General features: G+C 37.3%; 2 protein-coding genes across 2 annotated transcripts in view; one reads left to right on the top strand and one right to left on the bottom strand.

The window, feature by feature from the left end:
* LOC119556844 (irregular chiasm C-roughest protein) overlaps positions 1-20,750 on the bottom strand; it is a 44,809-nt gene that overhangs the window by 14,638 nt on the left and 9,421 nt on the right. The gene's annotated exons all lie outside the window — the stretch shown is intronic.
* Positions 3,794-4,898, top strand: LOC119556845. The gene has a single exon (XM_037869316.1). The coding sequence runs from the start codon at positions 3,822-3,824 to the stop codon at positions 4,779-4,781; it is 960 nt and encodes a 319-aa protein (XP_037725244.1). The 5' UTR covers positions 3,794-3,821; the 3' UTR covers positions 4,782-4,898.

Below are 20,750 nucleotides of genomic sequence, written 5' to 3'. Positions count from 1 at the left end.
CGAAAAAAAGGAGAAAAAAGGAAAATGGAAAACAATTTAAAGCGTTTAAGCAAAGTACGGAAAAATAAAGGGAAAATGGAGGGGGGGGGGGGGGGGGGGGTAATTGCATGTGTGTGCGTGTCTATTCATGTGCAACAAGGCGCCTGCTATCGTGGGAACTTAGAGGGGGTTTTAGGGGGTGGTAAGACAAGGCGCCCAAGCGGACATGTGTTTATCATTTTTCTAGTGTTTTTTGTACTTTTTGTGTTATTGTTGCAAGGAGGCGAATGCAGCGCAGCCTTCCGCCTTCTGCTGTATAATAAACAATTTCTTTTTTAAACACACACACACAGATACAGACACAAACACATATATACATGGGCCCAAGTGGAGCAACTTTTACATGGGAATGGCAGCAACTGCAGCGACTATCGAATGAATCATTCACGCAGTAATGAGTACGGCCACACTGACGAATTTTTATTTTGCTGAATATTTATAAAGCATTTGCATTTATGTACATACGTTGTGAACTTCAGTTAACCTATTAATTTAAATAATAGACATGGGCTTTTAAATTGTCATTATTCTGTTAAAAAAAGAAACATTTATTAAATACTTGAAGTAAAATATAGTGTGACCATGCTATGTATAAGAATCAAAATATTTTTGACTTCTTTTGACTTACATTTCTTCTTCTATGAAATCATTTAATGTATGATTTTTTATCATTTAAATATTTCTAATCTCAATTTTAAATTTTGCACAGTGTATCTATCTCCTAATGAAGGTACAAAGAAGGTTCTGCTGAGTGCGCATTTGAAATTACAAGAAATCGCTGGAATTTCGAGGTAGCTACACAACCTTTAGGCAAATGTAAACGACTGTTACGAAGAATCTGTCAAAGGTTGTAGGGGGGAAAAGTACAAAAATGATTGACTCATAAAGTGTCTCAATTTAAAAGAATTACTAAATTAATACCTTATTTTTATATTTCTGATTCTCATGTAATTTTGTAATTTTATTATTTTTTTTTCCCCACGATTAAATGGAAATTTAGCCAAAAAATCCAAATTCTTTTTCCCTCCGTGGCATTTGATGTTTTCCTATCTCTCCGAGAGTCTATTTGCTCGTATTATTATTATGAATATTAAGTTGTTCTTTGCTCCTGCGGTTGTTGTTCCATCGGCTTCATCCCTTTTGTGTGTGGTGGCAGCACAAAATGGCATTAAATTAAATAAAGACCCGTATTAGGCATGCCCATGAGGGGCGTTGGGTGTGGGGGGGCCAAAAGGGCAGGGGGGTCGAGAGTTGAGCGAGGTTACGCCCCTCGGTTAAGGTGGAATAGTCTCTCCTATATGCCATGGATCAATAATGGGCACAAAGTTCCCCAACCAGTAGCAACAAATAAAAAAAGGGTTAGACCAAGGAGGGAATTTCTAATGCTTTTATGCACAGAAAAAAATTAATATATTTTGGTTTGAAATAAAGTTATTCCAAAATATAATTTAATGCTTTAAGAAAGATTAAAAATATGGTTATTTTGATGATTCGATGAAATTTGCAGTGTGACCATGCAGGTTGCTGCAAGCCAACAGTGTGACCAAGCACCACTTTAAGTGTCTGCAAGATGGGATATTACATTTTTCAAATGCATTTCTACTACATGTGACTTATTTTTTACAGTGTAGGCTTGGGGTGACTCAGGGGTAGGGTGCTGCTATTATTGCTGTTGCAGTACAGTTAAGTCAATTTTACAGCAGCAATAACAACAATAAATGGCAACATTGTGCACTAAATTGTGCAAAACTTCGTTGCGTTTTCTGTTTCTGTTTCGGTTTCGGTTTCGGTTTTAGCTTTTGTTTTGCTAAGTTTCGATTTTCCCCCCGTTGTTGTTATTGGCTCCACTACTTCTTCTTCCATGCTTTTCCCATGTTTGCCCTGTCATCAATTAGGACATGCATTTGGTTTTTCTATTTTTCTGCACTTTTCCGTTTTGTTTTTGGAACGATTTGTTTATTTTTGTTGCATTTCTTTGGCAAAATGATTTGGTGCAGTTGAATAACAGAAAGTGTTGCATATATTTCAGCGCCCAGCGGTTAAAAAAAATATAAATGAACAGTGTATGTATATGTATGGCAAAAACAATATAAATTATAATATATGAGATATGTATAAAATATAAAGATATTTAAAAAAAGTTGTTGCGATAAATGAAGAATGTTTGACATATTTGGCTATTTTTTTTGTAATATATTTATATATATTGAATTTTTATCGAGTAATTTACTAACTATGTTCGACATTTTAAATTTCAATTTTTAATCAATTTTCATGTTCATGTTTCATGTCCATTTAGACTTGAAAAATATATATTTCGATTTGAATTGGTAATTTATATTGGCATATTATTTCAATAATTTATTGATTAGTTATCTAGCTGAAGCGCGCCTTCAATCAATTTGGAAATGCATTTTGTCCTTGCGCATGATTGGACCACGAGTAGCGGGGTAAGGACGTTCCAGGGGGGTGGTAATGGGTGGGGGGTGTTGCAACTGCAACGACGGCAATATTGGAAATGCAGTAAATAATAAAGTGCACTGGGTGCTGGGCGGGTTATATATACCATATGACAAATATGCACTGTTGGAAGAGTCCCCTTAAAAAAACATTAAAATACACAAAAATCTTCTGTATACCATAAAAAATATCCTTTTTTTTCATAATATATAATAAACTTTTTTTAAGTATTCATTTTTCACTGTCATACTAAAAAAATAAATCTTTCTTCCTATACCTTTTGAAAAAAAATCAATGTTACCATATTTTTTCGTCGCTGTACAGTGTGACCCTTTATTTTCGTGCGCGACGTTATAATTCCCAACTGCTTCGTTTCACTATAAATATCCAGGGTTCTGGCATTGAGTCTCGTTGTAATTTAAAGTCTTCTTGAATTTCCCAGTGCACCCTCAGCGTGGATAAGCAGGGCGGGGGGCGTGGCTCTATGCGGGCTTATGCAAATGTCGCGCAACGATATCCACCAACAAAAAATCGCGAAGAAAACAAAGGAACCCCAGAGCAGAGAACACAGAGGAGACGTGTGGAAAAAGAAATGAAAGAGAATTGTGCACTTGAAAAGCGGCCAAATCGATGTCAGCAGCAGAAATGCAAATAAAAAAAAAAACCAAAAATGAAAAGATGAACGGAAAATCGGCTGGATAAAGGCGAAAATAAAAGGAGGAAAATCCCGCTCCTTGGCAGTTTTTGAATGGTTCGCAGAAACCAAAATGGGAACAGCTCAGAAATGGATATGGCGAGCGGCGGGAACTGATGAAGTGCCGCACAAAGATCTTGGTGCCTCGAAGAATGGCGGCGGGAAAGCTAGCGGGAAAATCCGGCAAACGAATGTTATAGGAGGTCAGCGAAAGGGAAATGTGGGCGATTTTCCCAGGACCTTTGCTAAGCTGCAGGAAAGAAGAGCGTAAGACAAAATTCCTAAGGAGAACAGAGAGTTGGCAGTACCAACTCTAATATTGTCCCTTTCTCAAAGGACACACATAATGCTTACCAAAAAAAAAATTGGTTACGATAATAAACTAAAGCATTTTACATTCCCATGATTTTAAAATGTATCTGCTAATTGACAAGAATGTTATTAAATGATTAATTACGTTATCTCTGAAGCAGACATCAAAACATCCGGAGTGATTGAACCGTCTATAATCTTTTTAAGTGGAATTTCGATCCCTATCAGCTTTATTTAAGGTTTCCTCATTTTCAAAGAGTCAGATGAATTTCAGTAGGTTTTAAAACATCCCTTCCAGAGGTTGAAATCATTCGAAATGCTGAAGCTGATATATTTTTCTGGCTTCCTCTTTATAATCCAAAATTTGCAGGCGATCTCAGCTAATTCACAGGACAATGGGCGATCCGTTTGCCTTTTAGAGGACCCACCAAATCAGTGTGGAGACTTCTGCCTAACCAAACTCCATCCCATGATTGATTTGATACCCGTGACCAACTCGAAATTGGAAAGGATCCAGAGTGAGCAGCAGGCCTTGAGGGCCAAACTCCTGGCAGTTCAGTTTTCGGTTGAGGCACAGCGGGTAACAGTGCAGAATTCCTTGAAAAATATTACCACAAAAAGAGAATTCGGGGCGAGGCTCAATGAAACCGAAAGAAAACTTAGGGTTGAAAGTTCCGAATTGAAGAACCAACTTCAGTTGCTTCGGACCAGAATAGAAGACCAGGAATCGGCCATACAAAACAAGTTGGATGCCCTTATGGCATCTTTAAGCAAGACCATAACCAAGGATGATTTCCAGGCGAAACTCAACGACATGGAAGCCCAATTAAATAGGTTACAAAGCACTCTCTCCAAACTAGAAGATACCAAAAGCAGTCCCCAGGAAACCCATTCAAAACCCATACCACCGAGGTTCCAGAAAATCGGCGAGAGATATTTCTATATTGAGAATAATCTCAATCAAACTTGGTATGAGGCTGCAGTCACTTGTCATCGGATGGGCGGCTATTTGGCAGGCATTAAGGACCAACAGGAATTGCTGGCCATTCAAGCTAAAATTAAAGCTCATGTTTGGTACTGGCTGGGGATCAACGATCTGATGACCGCCGGCCAATTCCTATCAGTGGCCTCGGGAAAACCGGCAGAAATTTTGACCTGGAGGTCCGATAGCCCCAACAACGAAAAACGGTGCGTTCAACTGCAAAACGGAGATATGAGTGACTGGCGCTGCAACGATAAGGTTAAATTCATTTGCCAGTCGGACATCGAAATATAATAATTAAAAGCGAACATCAGCTAATGCTGTCATACCAGTTATATTTCCAGGTCAAGGAGTTCTTATTTACAAAAAATCCGAAGTTTGTAACAAGTAAATATTAAATGATTAATTAAATGAAAGTATCTATGTATTTCGCTTACAATATATTTAATTTTAGATTGAACACATGAGAACACGTTTATAAAGTCTGTATCATTTTGGCAGATTTAATGGAATCAATTTTTATAATAAATCTAAAGAACATTTGTTTGCTTTATGATTTCAGCGTGTTAAGCGACCACGAATAGGTCGAAAAAGATAAATCCCCACAAAGAGTTAAATAATGTTATTTTGCAGAGCAATCTATAAAGATTTCCCCGGTTTGTCCTGGCAAAAAGAAGGAAATTCACTAGTGGGTGTTGGCCGTTGGGTGGTTGTGTTGTTGCCAACGTTAATTGCGGCAATTAAGGACTCGTTCCCCTTGGATGTCCTTGCCGGTGTATTGTTCCCCTGCCAAACACCCAACCCCTCCCCGCCAGTCGTTCCATTCCATTCCGTTTGTTCTATAAATGTTTTAAACATTTTAATTAGTTTTAATAAACGGCCTCGGGAGGTCGCTGGGTGGGGAAAACTGTTTGAAGTGGCCCCGACTTCGTCAACAGTTTCGTGTCAGGTGCAGGTCCACTCATTCTGCTTCTCATTCGCACAAGCCCCCGCCCCCCCCATTTCCACCCCGATTTTCCCTCATTTTCCTCGGCACACACGGCTTGACAATGAATTTTCGTGAAAAGGTCGTCGCCCACTTTTTTCTTTATTTCCTTCCGCTTTGTTTGCCTCTTTTGTGAGAGCTTTTCCAGCTGCCGCTGGTCTGCCGAATGGTCAGACTGCCATACACTCGCGGTTAAAACACAACTACTCATTCACACGATCTTCTACAATGAGAACTATCATAAGTGATTTCCCCAAATAGAGATGGTAAAAAATATATATATATTTCAATATATGATATATGTATATGATGCAATATTAAGATGGATATTGGGACCTATGTGTAAAACAAATTGATCAGAATCAATACCATTCATCCAACTATCTTCCACAATAAGATATACATATAAGTAAATACTCCAAGCAGAGATATTAAGTCAATATCGAATGAAGGTATTAACATTTAGATGGATATTGTGACCTTTGTGTAATATGTTTGTTATTAAATGCTCAGAATTTCGTACACTCGGGGTTAAAACAATACTATTCATTCCAATTCGAGAATAAGAAATAAATTAAGTAAGTACACTTCAAGTAAAGATGGGGAAATTTATGGATCTATCAATATCGAATGTATGTTTTAAGATATGTTGAATATTAAGATGGATATTGGTACCCTTGTGTAATATATTTATTGATAAATGGTTAGACTTACATACACTTGTGGCTTAAACCACATTCCAAGATTGTTCTACAACAAAATAAATAAATACTTAAGATAGGGATGGTGAAAATGATCGATATATCAATGTTGTGACATATCTGTTATGTATTCATTGCTAAACTTTTTTAGACTTGCGGTAAAAATAGTACTATATTTTTTCCAAAGATCTATAAGATATATTTAGTAAGATACGATTGCTATAGAACCTTTTACTAAGGCTTAAAATAATTATTTCATATTTTCTGAATATAATAGCTTATTTTAAAAACTGGACGTGCTTAAGATCTGTTTTAGATTTTCCTTATGCAGTTTGAATTGTACATTTTCACAAAGACTTTGTGTATATTAGTGCTATTATCCGAGCCACATCTGTGGGTAAAGTGTGTGTTTGTGCGCAGACAACGAGGTGTATGCGTAATGTTTAGTTGGCGGTCGCTCTTAACCCCCTAACGCCCCCGTTAACCCCACGCCGGCTTCTCGGTTTCGGTTTTCGGTCCTGTTTTCTGGTCGCTGCGGTCGCTGCGAAATTTCCGCCTGTGAACTTTAGTTCACTTTTTGGGTTGCGTGTTGCCAGTGCATTGTTTTCCTGTACTATATGCCCCACATGCCCCGTCTCTTTCCAACCCTTATGCTCCGTTTCACTCCAGCTAATATTCCCCGTCTCTTTCGTGTGTTTGTGATTGGGTCTTGCGGCCGAGCACTAAATAAGTTGACAAGACTGCGGTTCCCGGACATTTTGGCGGGTTAAGGGGATCATATGAGGGGTTGAAAGGTCGCAGGGCCTCAAAACGCTTGAATTTCGCAAATTTACCAATTTCGAAAAGGTTAGGGTCTGGGTTCATGTTGGGTTCAATCGGGGTCGGCCAGTGGGCGTTGCGGTTTAAATCAAAGTCGAGTGTTTACTGGGGGACATTTCGTGGCTCCCAAATATTTCGCATTACTCTCAAGGTAAATGCCTTAATTTAAATTAGTCTTAGCATGGACTTTAAGTTTCAGATCAAATATTTTGATTCATTTTCGGTAACTTAAATTGCACTACCCTTAATGTTGAGTCAGCTTTATAAATTACATTTTCCCCTACTTACAGGGCAGTAACCCTGAGAGAAAATAAAAAATATTACCGCTGTAGACCCGGAAAACTCGCAGATAAGAATGTTTCGTGCTGCCTATAAGCGAAAATATACAAGAAATGCTAAATAAATAAATAAATAAATAATGAAAAATAGGGATAAAAAATGTACCAAACTTCATGCTATATTTTATCAGCCCCCCCCCCCCAAAAAAAAATAATAAAAGAAAAAAAAAAGAAAACCATTTGCTGTCAACGCGGCGGTCGCGACAGGAAGACGATTTGCAGCCATTTGTCATGTTGGGGGCCATTGAGAGGGGGGTGGATGCAGGATCCAGGATTCAGGATTCGGGGCTCAGGATGCAGGGGCGTGTAAGGTCGAAGGGGTGAGGGGTGAGGGGTGAGCGGGGGCTAGGCTGCCACGGAAGTGCTGCCAAAAAATAAAATATATATATTGGAGGGGGCAAGGCCGAGGGAAATCGCTTGTTGTTGTTATTTGGTTTCATTTCTCGGTGTTGTCGAATTGAAAGGGCGATTTCGAGGGGGAAAGGGTGTTGAAAATCCAGGGGTGGCGTTAGGGGCACTTGAATGTCCCAGAGAAGCTGTGTCAGTTTGTTTGGGCAGGACGTTTGGAACGGGGAGTGTTAAAATATATAAGCAGTAAATAAGTTTAAAAGCCGCGTGGGCGGGTACAGCTTCTGCTTTTTCGGGCCACAGTGAACACTCGCTAAAAATTACGTTTTTGGCTCTAAGCTTTATATTTAAATTTTGATTTTTTAAATGATTCATTTCAAATTTTTTTTAAGCAAAGCTTCATCATATTTCATATGCTTCAAAATCCTCCTTTAACTTCGAGATAAAATATCCCAAAAACCAACAAAGATAACACTAGATCAAAGATGCTAGTCTCTGGTATCCTAGATCACAAAAAATAAGTCTAACGAATTTTCCTTAAGAAACCTTAAAAAAAGGTACACATAAAAAATTTGTTTCACTAGTGAGGTTTTTGTGAATTTTTTTAAACTAGCAAATACTTTTGTTCAAGAGCTTTTCTTTATTTATATTATTTAAATATATATACTTTTAACATTATTTCGCATGTCCTTTAATCCGAGTTTGTTCTGTACTTATGGTTTGGCTGTTTTCGAAATTTATGCGCCTTGATTCCTCACACATGCAAAAACCTCTCACATGGCCACCAGTACACTTTACATTTCAAACTGTTGGCAATTGCTGAACAAAAAAATCAAAAAAAAATGAAAAGGGAAGAAAATCAAATAAGAAAATAAAAAGAAGGGGGGAAAAGTACTCTTTTCCATGTTGTAAATTTCATTTTAAAGTCGCAGCGCGAAAAGTTTGGCAGCCTCGATGGACTCGGGGAAAAGAAGAAATCACTGCCCCCATTCTACACAACCTTTTTCCCCAGGACTTTTCCTTCGTCTTACCCCCGATTTTTATGGCTTTGCTCGTACTGTTTGAGTTTTGTCTGAGTGTAGGTTCTTATTTATTTTTTGGCCTGCGTGTGTGCGAGCGAGATTTAGCCATCTACTCTTCTTTTTCTTTGAGTGCATATATGTTTGAGTTTTGTTTCAACAATTTATTCAAATTGAGTTTCGCCGACTGCCGGCCATAACTCAAAGCCAAGTTTCTCTGCCTGCGAAATAAATATTTCTCGCTTTGGTCCTTTCACTTTCGTACGCCCAGCATTTCCCCCGCATTTTCCCTTTGCATTTTCCATTTTCCCTCGCTCTAAGCAGGTGTTGATGGCTCCATTTTGATGGAGCAGCAGCTAAGCGGAAGCCGCAAAAGTGCGTGAGTCATAAAAATAAATTCTTAGCTTAAGAAGTCCAAAACAAGCCGAAAAAAAAATCGAAGAAAAAAAAACGAAAAAAAAATAAACAAGAGAGCATAAAAGCAACGAAATGGCAGGAACAAAAGGGAAAGTTTGTCAGGAACTTTGAATTATTCGCTTTTGGCAGTCAATCAGTGATGTTGGCAAAATTTCGTTGGGGCAAGAGGAAATTTGGCTTTAAGTTGGGTCCCTTTTTTGGGTTCATTTTGGGAACGAAAGGAAAAATTAAAGCAATTGTCTTATATCAATTAGAATTTATTTGTAATTTAAGAAATTTGCAAGTGCTAGGAAATATGGAAACCAAAATTGTTGAAGAAGGAATGTGAAATGCTTGCTTTCTGATCTAATATTGATGCCCCAAGTATGAATTTTATAATGCCTTTCTTGGCCATTCCTCTTACCGCTTTTGCAACTATTTCTCCTACATTTTCAACCACTTTTATCTACAAATTTCTTTCTTTTCCGCACTCTTGAATCCTGGCTGCTGGCTCATTTGTCACATGAACTCACATGGAGCCGGAGTCCTGGAAATAACCATAACCCTTGGCCAACTTACCCCGCAGGAAACTTCAGACTTATCATTAGGAAATCACTGAGAAAAATAATGATCAAATAACGAAGAAATTGAGATATTTTTACATCAATTCTTAAGATACTTTTTTTCTGGAAAACCATTTATAAAATAAATAAAAGACCTAATACAAAATATTAAATAGAATATATATAATAGAATATTAAAATGAAAATAAAATAGAATTAAATGATTTTTTTAAAACGAAATTTGAAACCAATTTATGTTATACATTGTGCTTTTTTAGGTACCCAATCATTTTGATTTTCCAAGCAATTTCCACCCATTTTTTCTCAGTGCCCTAAAGTGGACGTAGACTCCAGCTGAGATCTGAATTGGAGCTGCAGTCGGGAGTTAAGAGCTAAGAATCGTTGGCGGTGCAGAAAGGACACGTCCTGGGCTCAGCTGGGATAGCGATTCTTTCACATCACGTGCAGGTTAAGCAGACTGGGGCGGGGCTTTCGTGGGTTAAGAGGGGGCGTGGCCATAAAACGTGGCCAAGACTGCCGCCGAACAAAAGGAAAAATTCCTTACCGTTCTTAGACGTCCTGTTTTTTTTTTCGCCCCCCGTATCAATGCGATTTATGCAGGAATTCTAAAACCTCCAACATTCCCCTCCCCTGGAACTCTCGTACATGCATAAGTCGCTGCAGCAAAATGTGGCGATAAAAACGAGAAGAAACCAGGCCAAAAAAATACAACAAAAATATGAAAAAAATCACACAAGAAATATAAAAAAAAATTGAATGGAAAATACCCTAGGTTGACTTTTCAATTCGTGACAGAAGTCAATTTATGGAAACTGATTAAATGCTACTAAGTTGGTAATACAATTTTGAGTCATTAATATGTACATTGTTCAAATCCTATAAATTAAAAAAATTTGTTATGATAAAAAAATGGTTACCAATACTAAAACTTATAGATTGCTACCCTTATATACTTAAAATTAGTTAAATATTTTCGAGCACTCTTTGAAAGGGTATAAGAAAAAGCTTTAAGAATGTAGATGGATAAAATCACCCAAGAAAATGCAAAATAAATTGGCAGCTACCTTTGGCATGCCCAGGCTTTTCCCCAACCCATTTTCCCCATTTTTTTTCGCTTTTCCGCCGCTTTGCTGTTGCATATTTGAATGCCGCAGGGCAGCAAAAAAAAAAAAGAATCCCGAAGAAAGAGAAAAATCTGCGACAATTTTGTCTCATTGTCGCTTGTCTCTGGCTGAGCCACAAAAATTCTTGGCAACATTTTGGGCCCTGTTTCTATTTTCTTGGCTTCTCGTTGTACTTCTACTTCTTATTTTACTACAAACAAAAATTCCTGTCAATTGCCGGGGAGCCATTAATCAAAGAGGCGTGATTAAAGGAAAGAAAATTTCTGGAATCGCAGCTCGAAGAAGGCATACAAAAATGTGTGCCTGGCTGTATTCAAATTGGCAGAAAACAATTTTGAATAATTATGACAGTTTGAAAAGTTTTCAACTCCTGTTGACCTAGCGCAAGTCAATTAATCACTTAATTTGAATTCAATAAGCCACACAGAAGTGTTGAAGTAAATAATAAAGCTCTAGGCAATACAAAAACAGCGAGAAAGGTCAATAAAGAAATATAAATGAAAGTAATGAACTCATAAATATATTAAATACTATGTGGCTTTAAATTGTAACAAAAACTAAAAAAGATCTGCAATTTGAAATAGGTATATTTCAGAAATTGTAAAAATATTTAAATTAAAGTGTTGAAGTAAATAATAAAGCTCTAGGCAATACAAAAACAGTGAGAAAGGCCAAGAAAGAAATATAAATGAAAGTAATGACCTCATAAATATATTAAATACTATGTGGTTCTAAATTGTAATAAAAACTAAAAGAGATCTGTTATTTGACATCTGAAAATTGAATTAAAGTGCTAAAATGGTATTTCGGATACTACAGGGGCCATTCATAAACTAAATGAAACTGCATATTATTAAGCTTCTTAACTCGATAAATAAGCCTCCGGATGATTGACATAATAAATTACTAAAATTCTATTTTATTTGCGTAATTTGGATTTATATTTGGCGGTTAATGGAATTATTTAAAGCCTTAGGGTTCTGTTTATTCTCCATTCGACTGTTGGCAAATTAAAAGGAGGGGAAAATTTGCTATAAATTATTTATGGCCAGAGGAAATGCTGCTGTATAAAATGGCCGACAAGGTCAAGCGCATAGACCTACACCCTTTATTTATTTATTTATTTCTTTTTTTTTTTGGCCACCAATTTGGCAATCAATTTTGACATGGATTTCGATTTTTGTTTGGTTTGTCGTTCGCTTTCGGTAGCCGCCGATTATAGTCAATTGCCACGCCCACTTAATTAAATGGCCCCGTCGACTAATAGGCATTTGCCAATTGGAATCGGTTAAGTGTCTGGCTGGAGGGTGTTTTGAGGGTTAAGTTGGACCTTAACTGGGTGGCGACCTGGCCTGATTGAGGGCTGGAGCCCGAACTCGAGCTCGATTTCAATGCATTTGTCAGCAGATAAGCCGCTTAGCCTACCTCAACATTTCGGCGGGCACAGTCAAGGCCAGCGCATTAGTGCCACTCGACAGCCTCAGGAAATAATTTCTGATAAAATCTCGGTCAAATTGTTATCCCTGCATAGATCTCTTCTTGTTTTCTGTCCTTTCATTTAAAGGAAATAAGTTTTCTAGACTACTTTTTCAATTTTGTTTAATTAAATCTAACGCTGTAGGATGTCCTTCCGTTTTCTTAATTCGGTTAGTAAGAAAATTGAAAAAAAATATTATTTACTTTTTATAATTTTTATTGACTTAGCAAACCGAAGTTCTATACCCTTTCCGATTTTCAGAAAACTAAAAACTAATTACAGAAATTGAAAGATAATGTTATATATATATATGTTTACCGAATACGAAATATAAGGCAAGGGTATACAAATTGTACCATCCTTTAAAAATAAATATACGATACCATAAAAAGTTTTTTTTTTTGTAATTCCCCTTTATTTTTAGCGGGTTTTCCTTTCTCCGTTCCTCAGGTGCTACTGTAGGATTTTCCTAGTCAATACCTCGACTGCCTCGGCGCTTTTCCTTCCACTTCCGTCCCGCTTTTCCCATTTCCGACTTCTCTTTCCCTCTTTTACTGGGCTTTGTTCTCCACAGCCGCTTTTCCTACTACTTCTTGTTATTATTTGCGGTTTGCTGGGCAAAACTTTCTGCCATCTCTTTCCCTCGGCTTATACCTGTCTCGTTTCGTTTCACCTGTAATTTTTGCAACTTTCAATTAGGAAGGCATTAAGCCAGAAAGTGCTTCATTGGGAAAAGAAAATGGAAATGGAAAAGGGGTTTTCCATGGCCAAATAAAAAGCTGTCGCAACGAAAAAAAAAATGTATAAACGTATAGAAGAAGGCAGGAAAAAAATTCAAACAGCTAAAAATTTTCTACTCAAAATGAATTTGACTAAAGATGGCAAAAAAAGAAAACGAGGGGCCTGTGGTTTTTATATATATATCTATATATTCTTTCCCTAGTTGTTATATTTCGCCAGTTTTTTTTGCGTGCTTCGCTTTTTTTTGCGGTGGGCGTGGCTTGTTTTTAATTAAAAATGAATTCACCTCTTGCCGCATCTGTCTTCGAAACAAACTACAAAAAATTATTTAGAGGGGTGAAATAAATTGGAAAATAGATGGAAACTTGCGGAAAAAGTGAATAAATTAATGGAGGAGAATGGAATTTTTTTCCACAGATTTTTGCATCCTTTCAGTAGTTTATTATTATTTTTATTGAAATATACCTACATTCAGGAAAAGTTTGTAACCGACTAAAATATGTGTACTAAAAGAAGGGGGATATTGGTTTAGTAATGTATGTCATTATATTTTAAAATGATTAAATTGATAAACCGAATTGTAAAGAGTTGGAATTTGATTAAATAAACAGGAATTTCCTTGAGTTTATTTATTTTCTGTACACTATTCCCTCCTCTGTAAAAATAACTTAATTACTAAAGTACACTCACTTATCAAGTTTACACAGCCCATTGAATGTTCTCGAAATCTCTGTTTGCCAACTCACCTGAAAAAAGAGAAAAATTCAGGTGAACAGGTTGAAAAGCAATGTTTATAACGATTTTGACAGCATTATTTTTCTTTAGCTTATGTCAATTTTATATTTCGTATTTGTTTTTATATTTTTTGTTTTTGTGCCATTGTATCAAACCGTTTTATTTGCTCAACAGAAAACAGCCGAAAATAAAATAAAGAACGGCCAAGCAACAACATCAAAGCAATTGACAAGTTCCAATTACAAAAACAAAATTGATTTAATTTGCATTGCTCGCCAATTGCAGATACACAAAATGGACAAAAGAACATTTTTCCGCAAAACTAAACTATAAAATGCACAAAAACAGAAAGATATATATATAAATAAACACAAGAGAAATACTCGGCGAAAATAGTGTGTGGATGAAGAGGGGCACAAAATTGAGTAAATAAAGTTGACAAAAAAAGTGTGTGTATAAAGGTTTTTGGTTTTGGCAAAAGAAGTGCAAATGTTAGTGGCTGATTTTTCGCATAGCCCAATTATCCAATATTCTGGCTCGACGAGTGGATTTCCAGGGGCGTCGGAAAGGGGGCGGCGGTGGGCGTGTCGAGTCTGATTTGACCTCGATGTGTGCGGGCAAAGTTAGCGGCAATAAGCGAAAAACTGATTACACTGCCAGCGGCAGTAAACGCAATTGAAATTGATAGAGGCCCCCGGCCATGGGTGTAGTTGAGGGGGGTGTTTATGCACGTATATCTTTGGCAGGCGGAATGGCAGACGAGGCCACGAAATTCTGGAAACTGTTCAATTGCTAGTCATATATTTTCCCTGTCTACTGGGTATTTAAATGTACGATAACAGCCAACAAGTATACTAAATGTATAAGCCATTGAATCCCCAAGGATGTTATTTAGTCCTAGCCTCGTAAATAAGTATATCGAATAAACAAATTTGTTTGGTTTTGTAATTATAAATCAATATATATATCGGTACCATATCGATGACATTATCGATATCAATTCGAATTGATTGTTTAGGTTATTAAATAACATAATACACTCTTGATTTTTAAAATTGTATTGGTTACCTATTATTTTAAATTACAATATTAAATATTTTCTCACAAATGCGATATATCGCAACTTATCGATTATTTAGATAACACTTATCATCAACTATTACGCTCGATGTGATTAATTATACCCGTTACTCGTAGAGTAAAAGGGTATACTAGATTCGTCGGAAAGTATGTAACAGGCAGAAGGAAGCGTTTCCGACCCCATAAAGTATATATATTCTTGATCAGGATCACTAGCCGAGTCGATCTAGCCATGTCCGTCTGTCCGTCTGTCCGTCTGTCCGTCTGTCCGTCTGTCCGTCTGTCCGTCTGTCCGTCTGTCCGGATGAACGCTGAGATCTTGGAAACTATGAGAGCTAGGCTATTGAGATTTGGCGAGCAGATTCCTGAGCTTCTTACGCAGCGCAAGTTTGTTTCAGTAGAGTGCCACGCCCACTCTAACGCCCACAAACCGCCCAAAACTGTGGCTTCTACAGTTTTGGTGCTAGAGTAAAAATTTAAACTGAAATGAATTGTTCTCATCAATACCTATCGATTGACCCAAAAAAAAGTTTGCCACGTCCACTTTAACGCCCACAAACCGCCTACAAACTTCAAAAAATCGTAAATATGAACGCGGATATCTCGGAAACTATCAAAGATAGAGTATTGGGATTTCAGATTTAGATTCCGTAGCCTTGTACGCAGCGCAAGTTTGTTATGCGAATATGCCACGCCCACTCTAACGCCCACAAACCGCCCAAGCCTGTGGCGCCCACAATTTTTATGCTAGATTAAAAATTTTAACTGAAATGTATTGGTCTCGTCAATGCCTATCGATTGATCCAAAAAAAAATTTGCCACGCCTACCCTAACGCCCACAATGCTTAAATCTGTCTTCCGCCGGTAGGTGGCGCATTTAAATCTCGCTTTGCTGCTTGCATATCTCCATTTCCCTTTGGTCCCTTTAGCTGAGTAACGGGTATCTGATAGTCGAGGTACTCGACTATAGCGTTCTTCCTTGTTTTTGATTATAATTCAGAAATATTGTTGTAATGAATATATATACCATTTTTTCAATAAGTAAGTATCACCGAAATCATAAGTCAGAATAAATGCGATACATGTCAGCTAATCGATTATTTGGTTGACATTGACCATCAATTATTACGCTTATTGGTATCCGAATACTCTTTAATTAGGGCGTATGTAGCAATCGCATTTGTTAAGCTCGATCTGTGATTTAAAAGGACATTTAGGACATTGTGCCTTAATTGCCCCATGACTCATACACACACACACACACACTTTCACTAATGCCCAACACATTAACAACTCACCAACGCACACATGTGCGATATTTGTGTATAGATGAGCTGTGAATTATTACACGACACCGGGCGCATCTAATTAATAACAAAATTTTAATCGCCCAACAATAGCCGGGCATAAGCTGCCACACCCCCTTTTCCACAGCCCCCCTTTGGCATCACCCTCCCCCCCCCAAAAAAAAAAAACCCCACTCGTAATATCGCTGATTATTATTGTTATTGTTATTAGCGCTTGGAAATTTATGTGCAAAAATTTATTTGCTGCGTCGGCACTCAAATTGAGCATAATTTTTCATTTAAGTGGAAATTAATATTTTTACGCCCTAATGCCAAGGGCCACGCCTCCTGTATATATTTTTATAAATATATATATATGCTATCGTGCTGTATTTTCCCTCCTCTTGCTAATTATGTCACGTCGTTTCGAAGGACGAAGAAGGAAAAACCAATATTCCTTGAAAGGGAAAAACGCGAAAGGAAACGATTTTGATAAATATATTAATGGGCCAAGCAAATGGCTGTTTCTCGCCCCCTTTCTCTTCTTCTTTCGTTATGAAATATTAATTTTGATAGATACACGTATACTTATATATTTCAGAGGAGTCATTAAGGGAAATGGCAAAATTTGTAGCACACTTTTCGGGGCTGATTAGAGAATATTGAAAGGGAAATTGAAAGGGAATTCGTTGTTGGTCAGGTAAATGAATTTAAGACAGCTCTGCAATTTGCTTAAAGATATTTTTACAATATTTTGGTAAAATGTGACCATGAATATACTTAAAGAAAGTAGACCACTGATGATTGTTTGTTTCTTTTCTAGTAAAAGTTGGCTTTAACTGAACAGATGATTTTTTTCCGCCTTAGGATCTCGAATGTTAGCCAGCATATGGTTGTTCCTGCCACGCCTCCGTCGTATCTCCTGATTTTACCGCCCCCCCAGCCAACCTCCATGACGATTTTCCCCAAAGCACATTGCTCATTGCCAGGGAGAGGCATAAATTTTCGTAAAAGAGAGGCTTTATGGCCATCCTCCTGCCATTCCACCAACAATGTTGCTCTATTTGTCAGCTCGTGAAACAATCATAACACCACCCTCCCCCCTTCTGGGAACCCCCCTTTGCCAGCGCCTCTGTTCTTGGATTGCAATGTTTTTTGGCTTTGCATGTAGCAAGCGATCTCCCTTTTCGTCCTTTGGAGCCTGGCTGCCGCCCAGTTGCATACATTTGTCATGCTATTTGGCCAGAACTTCGTTACACTGCTAGAAATATCAATAGATCACCATTTTTCCATCGTGATACTTTGGAAAATTCAAAATTTTTACAACAAAATGTAATTTTCTAACTTCCCATTATTTTTATAATATTGTAATATGTTAATGAATTTTTTTGTGCTATATAAACAAAAATGATCTGTAAAAATGGCAAACAGTGCAGTGCTCGGTGTTCAGTGCACCACCACAGTGCCCCCCCTTAAGCCACACCCCTGGTTGTGTGAAAAATTCATTGAATCATATGACAAGACAGCAAACGCATTGCCTTTCTTGTGGGCCAAAATAGTGGGTAAGGGGATTGGTAAGGGAATGGTAATGATAACCAGGCCTAAAACAGATACCAGGGCAAACATTTCGGCTTACCAGACCGGCCACGCCCCCCTCGCCACCTCCCATGTCCTTGTTGTGTGCATTATTTTGGGAAGGGGTGCCATTGCGTACATATTGCGTATACGCAATGGACTGTGGGCAGTGAACTGGGTGGTGGGAAAATTTTGTGGGAAAATGGCTAAAAATCATGGAGAATGTAGAATTAACGATGCCCGAGCCACGACTTTAAGCATCCTTATCAGTTGCAGCTGGAAATGCGACCAGAGACAAGTAGTCACAAGCAAATACATTTAGTAAGGTGGGTCGGAAAAAAGGGGTGGACCAGGCGGATAGGAAAATTCGAGGGGGTGGGGGGTGGTGAAAATATAGAAAGGGGTCGGGCGGAGATAGTTTTGAATTTCATGAGTCCTGTGGGAGGCGAAGGCGATGCACTAATGGCTTCAGTCGGCTCTATTTTCGCAAAACTCAATTATTAATGAGCGTGCAGATATGTGGGGGCAAAGGAGTATTTTCCGTTTTCCACAAGGAAAATCAATGGGAAATTAGAAAAGCAAGCCAGCCGAATTGCGCCATTTCTGAACATTTATGTGTTGGGAAAATTAAAACAAAAAAAAATTAAAACCATAAACGTGCAATAAAGTCTGAAATGGAATGGCAAGAAAAATAAATATAAGCTGTTTTACTAAATATACTACCTGGCTTTTTTGTAAGTTAAACAAAAAAAGGTGATTTATCTAAAAAAAAAATACATTTCGTAACTTTGTGGCGACCTTGCAAGTGGCTTAAATTTGAATAATCTACAAAATGCCACTATAGCAGCTCCCACACATGTCAAAATCAAAAGTATCGGCTTGGCGTATTTGACTTTTCCAGCTTGGCAGCTTTTGAAGTGGAATCAACCGCAGACAAAGACGCCCACACACAGATACACACACACACAAGTAATCTTTTGATTAGCCAAGTTAAGACGAGGGCCGCAATGTGAAAAACCAGGGCGATGGAAACTACGGCAACTACAGAGGGGAAAATGGAATGCGGAAAAACATCAAACGACGTGCCAGTGGCACCTGCAACATTTTCAAGAACTTATCTTTCTTGAAGTCTTTAAAATGGCTGAAACTGTATGAAGTTGTCTTAAGAAAAATATAACCAAAGTGGCCAGAACAGAAGATACTGTGTTGTTTCATGTAGGTCACATACGAGTAAATAGATAAACACTAAAAACTAACTTCAACATATTATTGGTTCTTAAAAAAACAATTTACATATTACAAAAAATGTTCCAAAAATCTGTCAACTTAATTTTTAAATGAAAACATAAACTTATTTTTAGACAAACTCCTTGTCTTTCCTCTTCAGCAATTGAAGCCACAGCCACTTCAAAATCCAGCAAGCGCAAAATATTTGCGCACGCATTTTAATATATTTTTTTGAATGCCAGCAGCAACATCTACGGTGGCAACAGCAACATGTACAACAGCAACATGCACGGCAGCAACTAAGAAGTCGGGCTCGGGCGTCAATAATACGCACTTTGTTTCCACATCCCGACTTGCCACCCACATTACTTTCTAGGAGGACAAGCCAAATAAAAATAAAGCCAGCAATAAAGACACTGTTAAAAAAGTAGGTCGCTTAAAAGATTCTCAAAATATTATTTCAAACTTGTGTAGCAACTAATATTTTTTACATACAGTAGGTATACAAAAATATAATTTTATTTTCATATTATATTTAAGTTTTAAGTTCCCATGCATTTTTTTTACTCGTAAATTGTATTGGTCTTTCAACAGCCACTAGAATAGATTAACCTCTAGAATAAATAGCATATTAAATTCCTTCGATACTTACAAAATTAAACATATTACGCCCAATTTTCTCTAATTTGTTTCAGTGCAGAGCAAAAAATCAGCATTTCGCGTCATGGTACGCTGATAAAAATGACAATTGATGGGCGTACGTGGGCTCATTGGGGCATGGGCAATTGCTGAGTTATGTTTTATGACAAATGGCATGCTGGGGCGAAGTCCGGAGGGGGTGGTCCCCCGAAACACGCCCACCAATTGCCACAGTTTCGGAGATTTGGTTCCAGAAACGTAACGATACCAGGGAGACAGCAAAATTAAACTTAAAGGTGAACGCAAGGCGAACTTAAAGATGCCCCAGAATTTCGAGTAAATTAATTGCAAATAAAATTGTATTTAAAAGATATTGCATACAATTCTAGTCTTGGAGGCATTTTGTCCTTAAATATTTTTGTAAGCATCATCAGAATATTCCATCCACTCATTTTATATATTCTTGTCGATGGCTTGTGTACTTTGTACAAAATGTTTTGTTCGCCTAATTCTGAATCCTGGTCAAGAGGATATTCGCCCAATCAGCATTTTTCGCCTTGTGAAAACATTTCTTCTCCCGCCCAATTTTCTTTATATTTTTTTCATGTTGGTTTTTAGCTTTTCCGATTGCCTCAAATTTTTGATTTGCTTACGTTTTTATTTGCCAATGTTTCTGTTGTCTTTTTCGCGCATTTTGTATTCCGCTTGTCATTCATATTCGAGAGTTTCCTTTTTGCCGCTTGTTGTTGTCACTTTTGCTGCGGTAAGCGATACGTGTCCTGCTTAACTAATCAGATATAAACATCTATATATAAAGCATTCACATTCGCATCCGCAAACCCAGGGGACAAAGCCGAAAAAAGGAAGAGCCCCGTGAAATGGAATAAAATGAAATGAATTTCAGTTACAGTGCACGGTTAAAAACACTTAATTCCATTATCATACATTATCTTAAATATTTTTTAGGCTTAGGTTTAAATTAAAAGTTAAGAAAAATCTACAAATTTAAGATCACCTAAATAGTAACTTAATATAAAATAAGAAATTATTATATTATTATAAATATTATAAATATATTATGGGATTCCGATCAAATTAAAAACATTCTTAGTTAAAAGGTTATACAATTTAATTGTATGAAGTCCCTTTTTACAAGAGTTTATTGATTACTTTTCAATAAATATATAAA

Source organism: Drosophila subpulchrella, chromosome X, assembly GCF_014743375.2.
Source record: "Drosophila subpulchrella strain 33 F10 #4 breed RU33 chromosome X, RU_Dsub_v1.1 Primary Assembly, whole genome shotgun sequence".
Taxonomy (NCBI): domain Eukaryota; kingdom Metazoa; phylum Arthropoda; class Insecta; order Diptera; family Drosophilidae; genus Drosophila; species Drosophila subpulchrella.
The sequence above is the reverse complement of the archived record's forward strand: the minus strand, read 5'-3'. Positions and strand labels throughout refer to the sequence as shown.